Source organism: Terrapene carolina, unplaced genomic scaffold (genome assembly GCF_002925995.2).
Source record: "Terrapene carolina triunguis isolate 2854851 unplaced genomic scaffold, T_m_triunguis-2.0 Scaffold58, whole genome shotgun sequence".
NCBI classification, from domain to species: domain Eukaryota; kingdom Metazoa; phylum Chordata; order Testudines; family Emydidae; genus Terrapene; species Terrapene triunguis.
In genome coordinates, this window is record NW_020664409.1 from 59,994,428 (window position 1) to 60,003,197 (window position 8,770).

An 8,770-nucleotide genomic window follows, 5' to 3' on the forward strand; every position below is an offset into this window, starting at 1 on the left:
TACAGCAGACAGAAAAAAATCACAGAACCAGACACAGATTATACAGACAAACAATAGGAAAATGGAGCCTACAGTGATAGAACAACAAAGAAATGAGGATTTTACACCCCAACTATTGATAAGTGAGTTCTTGCCAGACAGGATGCTATCAAACTAAGTTTTCTTTAACCATCTTTATCTGGTGGTGATAGGCATTATCAGGACAGAATTGTATTCCTAACAGCCCAATAGCACCTTATTTCAATGTGACTAGTTTGGAATGTAAGGATGTGACCACACGCTTCCCAGCTTATGGCTGCATCTTCTGCTTAGCCAAAGCCCTTAGCCTAAGAACAAGGCCTTAGACTATTATAGTGAAAGAAGGCCTATAAACAGGCAGACTGATTTTGATTCTTGTTTTGTACCTATATAACTAGCTCAGTGATAAGAATACACCTAAATTCTTAAAGTATAGGCCTTTGCAGACAGGTGTGAATATCTATATCCTAACACTCCACCCCCTTTTTTTCTTTTGGGATCCTCCTGCCCAGGTATCCCTGGAAAAGCATAGGACATATGGCAACACACTTTTTGATAGGGCCAGGCATCAAGGTGGAATGCGTCGTTGCTCCATTTGTCCCACTGCCCCTTGTGTAGTACTGTGCCCTGCACCTTCTCTTGTACGGACATATCACACCTATTTCAATTAGTGTTCCAGACTTCTCATTATAGTGGACCCGGGTTGTCTAGTACACTGGCAGGTGTGTGTGTGTGTGTTACTACATTACTTACAGGATATAATTAGTGGCTGTTTTGTAGGGGGTTGTGCCCTCCTTGATCATTTTCATATGCAACGTAACACAAATACAGTTAACAATACACCAGCTGCTCATATTACTCCTAGTCATAAACCCCGAAGCTGGGTATCAGCACAGCCGTGTGTGTTTTGTTCCAGTTGGTACATCTTCTCTATGGGCTGTCTGAGCAGTAGTATAGAAGCACCACTATAGTTAAGGTTATCTTATGACATCTGTTTAAAAGTCAATTTTTCTAGGTCCTCTAAAAACAACATGCTTAGTTGGAACTTTTGAAATTCTGTGTCTCTCTGGAGGGTGAAGGGTTAGTGACCCAAATTTGGAGTCATTTGATCCAGGAGTTCCAGAGATATCAGTCCCCCACAAAATAGCTACTTTAGAAAAAGTTTCTGGGTTGTTATTTTTTTGCCCAGCACTGGAGATCAAACTATTACTGAGCTATAGGTCAATATGGTCTCAACCTGTCAAATTTTACACAAGGTAGTGCATGGAACTCACTAAATTTTGGGGGGAACCCAATTTGAGAACAGTAGTTAAGAAAGTGTCTATTTTTACACTGTGCATGCACCAATACAGAAAAACAGCTAGAGGATTTCTACTCCTGCCATTTTATATGCTGTAAAATTCTAATTCTTGTAAGTACTGTACTCTACATTCCAAATGGTTAATGAGAATGCCTTGAAATTCAGTGTGTCTTATAGTGCAGGGTAACATTAATGATCCAAACTTGGAGTAATCTGACTAAGGGGTTCCCAAGTGGCAGCTCCCCCGCACCACCACCACCCCAAAACACAAACAAACAACCTGTTTCCTTCTATTGCCTTGTACTGTTAAATTGAACGATACACATGACTGGTTGAATCACAGCCCTCTTGACTGCTGGGAGCTCACCCTTCAATTAACATAATTAAGGATAAATTAATCACAAGCCCCACTCTAAGATAAAAGGACTTTGGGGCTATGTGGCTAAGAGATTACCATCTATAACTCTCAAATTGTAGCAATTTGGGGAGGGGGATGAATGTAATCAAAGTCTTTGGGAGAAAAATATTAGACATGAATGCTTTTGGGAAGGAAGGGGGCAAAAGAGTGAAGGAATAGGGAGAGAAGAGTTTGGGGCTGCAGTGAGAGGAAAGGGGTTATGGCAGGGGCATCAAAAGAGTAGGGGGCTCACAACACCCTGCCAACTCCACCAAAGTACCCTAATGCTATTCCATTGTAACACAGTTGAACTTTGCTCCAGGCACTGGATGAGTCGGGTTATAAGAGGGGAAGGAGTAACAGAAATAGAAATGTTTGTACACCAGGGAGCGCAGTTTTCAGAGAGAGGCATTCCCTGCTTGCAGTGGTGAGGCCCAGGTACAATAGTGAGGAGGGTGCCAGGTTGCATGGGCAGCCCTAACTGCATTTCCTGGTTTTCAGATGTCTGAATTTGACATACCACCAAGCAATCTTAACTCCTGGTAACTGGGTTTTTTTGGACACTGAATTAGTTTGTTTCACTTTGAAGTCCACTGGCTCGGAAGGTAAGAGTGAAAAACAAAAGGGAAAAGATAAGAAATTGGGCAGAGGACACTGCTCCAGAAAGGAAAGAGAAAAGGCAAAAGAAGTACTAATTTTTTAGAGGATGTGAAAATTTGTTAAGAAAAAAGGCACCACTTTTTAATGAGTGAGATAAACATGAACCGTCATGGAACTGAATTATCCACTTGTCTCGCTTCTCAGAACATTTCATAACCCTGTCCTGACACTGTAAATGTCGACACTTCTGCCTTCAAATTTAGTTTGTTGCCCAGAGAAAGTAATCTAAACCTCCACAGCTGTTTCTACTGCCACCATCTAAATACTTCCCCACAAAAGGTAGAGAGAAAAAAAATTCTGGTAGAAACCTGTCACAGCAGCAGGACGTTTCATATTATACCCACTGCAGCCCAGCCCAAGCAGGCAGCCTGCTGTTCCCTCTAATTGGGAAGACTCCCCTCCTCACCCGCCACCGACTCCTGGTGTCAAGGCTGTCTTTTCGTGAGACCCACCCCAACCTCGGGCTGCCATGCCCTCTCCCCTCTTCTTAAACTCCCTTAGGAAGACTTTGGAAGTCTCTCTGCAGTACCCCGTATGATCCTTACATGCACCCAGTGGACAGGAAGGGGGTTGTCTCTATCACATCCTCCATTCCTTTTTAGCGGGGGGGGGGGGGGGGGGGGGGGAAGGGGAGAGAATCTCTCCCCATCTTCACACACTCCCCGGGGGAGCTGGAGGTCTTCTCCACCATACCTCTTCCTCACAGACTGTGGAGGGGGGTGTCTCTCTACGAGAACCCGCCCCCCCCAACACACACACTCCCCCGCGGGCGGGGTGTCTGCCACATCCCTCACACACTGTGTGTGTGTGGGGGAGGGAAGAGAGTTATAGTGCCCCCCATGCCCCGGGGAGAGAGACCTTCCCATACCCCCCTTCCTGGGAAGCTTCCCCCACCGTATCCACGGACACCCCAGAGCCTCCCCACCAACCGCCGCCCCTCCCTCAGCTTCCCCCGCCCAGCTGCCTCGAACTTCCCCTCCCGCCAGGGGCTGCTCCGGTCACCCGGAAACGCCGCTCTCCCCACTCCAGCGTCCCGCCCGGCGACCCTCCTCCCCAGCTCCGCCGCAAGCTCCTCACCTGCATGGACGCCATGATGGATCCGCCCCCTCCCCTCTGCGCCGCCGGCGGGGACCCGAAGAGAGAGACGCAGCGGCGTCCCGCCCCCCTCCCGCCAGGTCACGTGGGGGCCACAAGCCGAAAGCAGGAGGACGCATGCGCCAAGCGGCCAGAGGCCGGGGCTGCGGTAGGTACCGGCCACGCCCCGACAGGGTGTCACATCACAGCGAGGCGACGGGTGCGGACGGGTGCGGAACTAGGAATCGTGCCGAGGCGGCCCGTGCGCGGCGCAAGGCCTGGGCCACCCCGTGCCCACCGGCACCGTCAGGGAAGCGCTCGGCCGCTGGACTGGAGCCAGCGGAGCAGTAGCGCGCCCTGCGCCGGGGAAGGGGCGGGCGGGTGATGGGGCGGTGGGCGCTGCGCCTCTGGGGGAGCCTCCCCGCAGCGCCTGGGCGGGGTGCTCGGCAGCAGGAGAGACCCTGGGCCCGCCTGGATGCGGGGCCTCTGGGGAGCAAGAGCTCGCCACCGCTCTCCAGTTCTGGTCGCCCCAGCGGCTGCTCCATGCGGGGGGTTGAGCAGGATTTAGGGTTGCCAGTTTTGGTTGGACGTGTTCCTGGAGGTTTTTTCACATGATGTAATCTTGAATTAAAGATTAATCTTTAATTCCTGGAGACTCCAGGACAATCCTGGAGGGTTGGCGTTGGATACACACACACTCCCGCCTCAGCTGACTGCAGGGAAAGCTGCAACGAGGTCACATGAGCATTTAGTCATTGTCCATTTCTCTAAAACTCTAGCTGGTCTCTACTGAGTATGTGCAAATTGTGATGTTTTAAATAATTAAATTATAACTCTGCTAAAGATGGGTAGATTTTCCTGGAGACAGCACACATCACAACCCTGAGCTGAAGGTCATGTCCCCACTAAATATTCATCCCCCGGCTCCAAATCACAGGGGTGCTAGAGCTTCTCAAAGAACAGGGCATCTGCATTTTTGTTTAAAATGGTAGAACAATGTATTTTTCTTTCATGTTCTCAGAAATAGCTGAAATATTCCAGAAGGCTTCAGGAGGAGGGGAAACAGTTGGCTGGAAAACTTCAGCCCAAAGGGTTACATTTTGGTAAAGTTATATGCAACTGAAAAAGAGTGACGTGTGTGGCAACCTTCATAATAGATAGGGCTACCATCCTGCCTCTAATACTAGTTATTCCCCTAGTGTCCCCTCCCAGGCTGCAGGTCAGGTGTAGTATGTGTCTGGGTGAGTGCATGAATGTGGCTGGCAGATCACCCATGAGATCCCATGATTTCCAGAGGCTTGCGTCACCACAAACAAATAACCTGGAAAGTTTCTAGTATGATGCTGGGCAGCTCATCCCATTAGCTACTCTAGAAAATCTGCTGTGTCATCATCTAGTGGTCTGTAGACCACTAAGTCCTGGGTTCCTTTTGTCCTATGTATTGCGGATCATGTAGATGCATTCAAAGATTTTGAGTACATATGGCCAGACATTTTTTGAGTGGTGCACTTTAAACATAAATCTTTTACATGTACATGCACAAACACCCCCATTTAATTGTGCAAGTATTTTATTTTTAAAAAAACACCTGTGGTGTGTTGGATTGTCCATTAGTGGTTGGAACTGGTCCTATTACCAGAAGTTGCCATCTTAATAAATCACTCAAGATAGTTGAGTCCAAAGCTGACTGCAAGGACTTACAAAGGGATCCCACTAAACTGGGTGACTGGGCAGTACCTGGAATATGGCGTGTAGTTCTGGTTGCCCCCTCTCAAAAAAGATATATTAGAATTTGGAAAAGTACAGAGAAGGGCAATGAGAATAATTAGGGGCATGGAATAGCTTCCATACAAGGAGAGATTAAAAAGATTGGGGCTGTTCATCTTAAAAGAGACAACTAGGAGGGGGATATGATTGAGGTCTATAAAATCATGAAGATATGGGGAAAGTGAATAGGGAAGTGTTATTTACCCCTTCACATAACACAAGAACTAGGAGTCACCCAATGAAATTAATAAGCAGCAGGTTTAAAACAAACATAAGGAAGTACTTCACACAATGCATAGTAAACCTGTGGAACTTGTTGCTATGGGATGTTGTGAAGGACAAAGGTATACCTGGGTTCAAAAAATAATTAGATAAGTTCATGGAAAATAGGTCCATCAATGGCTATTTGCCACGATGGTCAGGAATGCAACCCCTTGCTCCGGGTGTTCCTAAACTTCCAAATGCCAGAAGATGGGACTGGCTGACAGGACGGATCACTCAATAATTGCCTGCTCTGTTCATTCCCTCTGAAGCATCTGGCTACTGGCAGAGACAGGATACTGGGCGTGTGCTAGATGGACTAGTAAGGCTGTTCTTATTATCAAAGTAGGAATGAATTGTCTTCCATATTAGAAAGCATTGGATTTCAGAAAGTTTCAAAGGTTTGTTTGGTGGGGAAGTGGGCAGTTTTAAATGGTTTTTATTGGATTGGAATAACACAAAGGTCATAAACCCTTTCTAACACACAAATAAAGTATATGAAAGTAGGATATAGTGAAATACAAATGAACATGATTGAGTACACTCTTTGTGTGTAGAGAAGAGAGATTTGTAAAACTCTATAACCTGTCTTTCTTTTTCTCCACAGATTATTTCAGTTGGGTTCTCCCCACACCTCCATACAAAACATAACATGGAACTCTGATAGCGAAAGCTAAAAAATTGATTGCGCAGAAAAGAGAGAAATGCACAGTCCAACCCTGCAAAAAGTGTGTGACTGAAGTTTGAGAAAGTGGGAATGGTTAAAAAAAAAAAAGGCTCATTTCTGCACCACCAAAACAAAATGAAGTGTTCCCACTTGAATATTTGATGTATCTACCGAAAAAGAATACCTACTTATATCTATAACCTGTATCCTCTTTCACCTTTCTGCTGTATGTTAGATTAATGTCAAGTCCAGCATTTGGACTGTAAACTTTTTGGGGGTAGAAAGCTGTCTTCTGTGTGTTTTCCCACTTAACCCATCTGTGGACACTATAAAATATCATCTCCACAGCTGTAGGGAGGAGAAGAAAGATGTGAGGATGGGGAAGGCTGAAGTTTAATGGGTTGATGAAGAGGACAGATTTTTGATATATCGCGAAAGGGTAGCATTCACTGAAAACATTTGGTATATACATCTACAGATTATTTAATTTCAAAAGAGGATTTTGCAACAAAAAAAGAACATAGCAGTCAGTCACCTAATAGCTGTTGGGACTCTCTTCTCTTCACTGAAAGCATTTATGTTTTGAAAGCAAAGGTATGCCAATGCCTGATCAGCACATGTAAATTCTAGAAGGGGAAGGAGCCAGTAGCCTACCAAAAGACTGAGAAAGAGGCTTTAAGATGCAATCTAGAAGCATTTTCATGCTAAAATAAATGACAGGATCACATTTCCAAGTGAAATCTTGGTCACAGTGAAGTTAGTGGGCGTAAACAACTCGAGGTGGGATTGATGTAGGGTTAACTTTGCTACTGCCCTTTTAAAATATTAAATGGAACAGTTATATTAAATATTAAAACAGTTAAAATATTAAATGGAACACCATAGTTAGTTTTACTAAGTCGTGTTGTTTTACATGAACCAAAACGTTTACCCTAAAATACGTTTTTAATGCCATATGTTATACACATAGCAAGCATATCAAGTTTACACAGTGGGCATATGTTCAGCTGTAAACACGCATATTGATTACTCAACAGGGGCATAATTACAGTGGAATAAAAAGCAACAGAGAGTCCTGTGGCACCTTTAAGACTAACAGATGTATTGGAGTATAAGCTTTTGTGGGTGAATACCCACTTCGTCAGACGCATGTAGTGGAATAAAACTGATTTGAAACCATTGTAATGAATTTCTTAATCCTGTTCCAGAAAACCCAGGTCAAGGTTGAAAGATGTGTGTGTGTGGCTTCCAGCACACACCATACAGTGCAAACTAGATTTTATTTTGTATGTTCTACTATATATAGTACATATTAAGGCCAGCTTGATAGGACTTTGAGTTAGTTGTTATAAATACTAATAAAAAATGACTAATTTCTCTTTCATGTCTTTTGCCACTACAGCTGCTCAGCTGCAAAAATACACAGCCCTGACGTGCCCCTGAATTTATGAAAAATCTCTCCTGTATTTAGTTACACTTATGAAGGTTTTTAATCCAACCCAAAACTGTTTTGTTGTGTTATTTACTAAGATATACTCATGCAATATCCATTGCTAACCCAATTCTGTCCTCACTCCTACACAACCCCATTGATATCAAAAGTAAGCAAAAGGTACAATTTGGCCCTTTGTGTATAAGATAAGGCCTAAAAGGATCATCATTTATCTTGTTTAGGAAACTATTAATCGGATTCTGGGCCTGCTTAAGTCAATGGCAAAGCTTCCACTGACTTCAGCGGGAGCAGGATCAGCTGCATTATGGCTACCAAAGGTATTATTTATGCAAATTTGGCCTCCTACTTTTTCAGCAGTGGCCCTGGATAATCCTCTAGTTTTTATGTGAAGAAAGCTTTAGCACCTTTTTTATTGGATTCTATTGGAATATGGGCAATTTGAGTGTTACACATATGTTTTACTGTGGCTGTATCCTCTACTTCCCATCCGCCAATTTGTTTCATCTGTGTGTGATATTGTAACCTAGATTGCAAACATTTTCAGGATAGTGTCTTTTAAAGAGAGGTTTTTAAAGTGCCTAACACAATGGGGCCCCACTCTCAGATTAAGGCCTAAGGCACAACAGTAAAACAAACGGTAGAACACATTGGAAAGAACTCTCTGCTGGTCACAATAGAACTGAGTAAATATAACACAATGAATAGTTTATTCAGCAAATAATTCCAGTTTTCTCAATTTGTTCATGAACAGGTCATGGAACTCTTTGTTCTAAAGTATTCACTAATTTAGACAGTGAAAAATTCTCTTTTGGAATATGATTCACAAACAGTTGCACAAATTCTCAGTTTGCATTTCACCCCAATGCTGAGGACTAGCACAAGGCCCTACTTATGGATTGTGCAAGGGAAGGAGGGCTGCCTGCATGCCATGAGAAGAGACTTCACACCAGCCCTGCAGAAGATCACACCAGGGAGTAGGGCAAGGGAGGGACAGTGGATCTTCATTTATGCTTGTATAGTGATGCTAGTACTCTGTGTAAATAGTGCAGAAGGGCAGCTTGAAGATCAGCCATTATAGGAAGGTGGGGGGTCTAAGTGGCTGCTGAAAATAACCAACACAATGGATGAAATTCATTCTACCTATATAAAGCTTCAGTATTGGGCCTCTAAGGT

The 8,770-nt window shown here is 44.3% G+C and overlaps 1 protein-coding gene across 2 annotated transcripts in view; it reads right to left on the minus strand.

The window, feature by feature from the left end:
• UBE2W (ubiquitin conjugating enzyme E2 W) overlaps window positions 1–3,530 on the minus strand; it is a 37,385-nt gene extending 33,855 nt beyond the window's left edge. For both annotated transcript variants that reach the window (XM_024197648.2, XM_024197647.2), the window contains exon 1: window positions 3,453–3,530. In XM_024197648.2, coding sequence (XP_024053416.1) covers window positions 3,453–3,467 — 15 coding nt within the window. In that variant the 5' untranslated portion in view covers window positions 3,468–3,530. The remainder of the gene's footprint in view (window positions 1–3,452) is intronic.
• Between the last annotated feature and the right edge of the window lie 5,240 nt (window positions 3,531–8,770).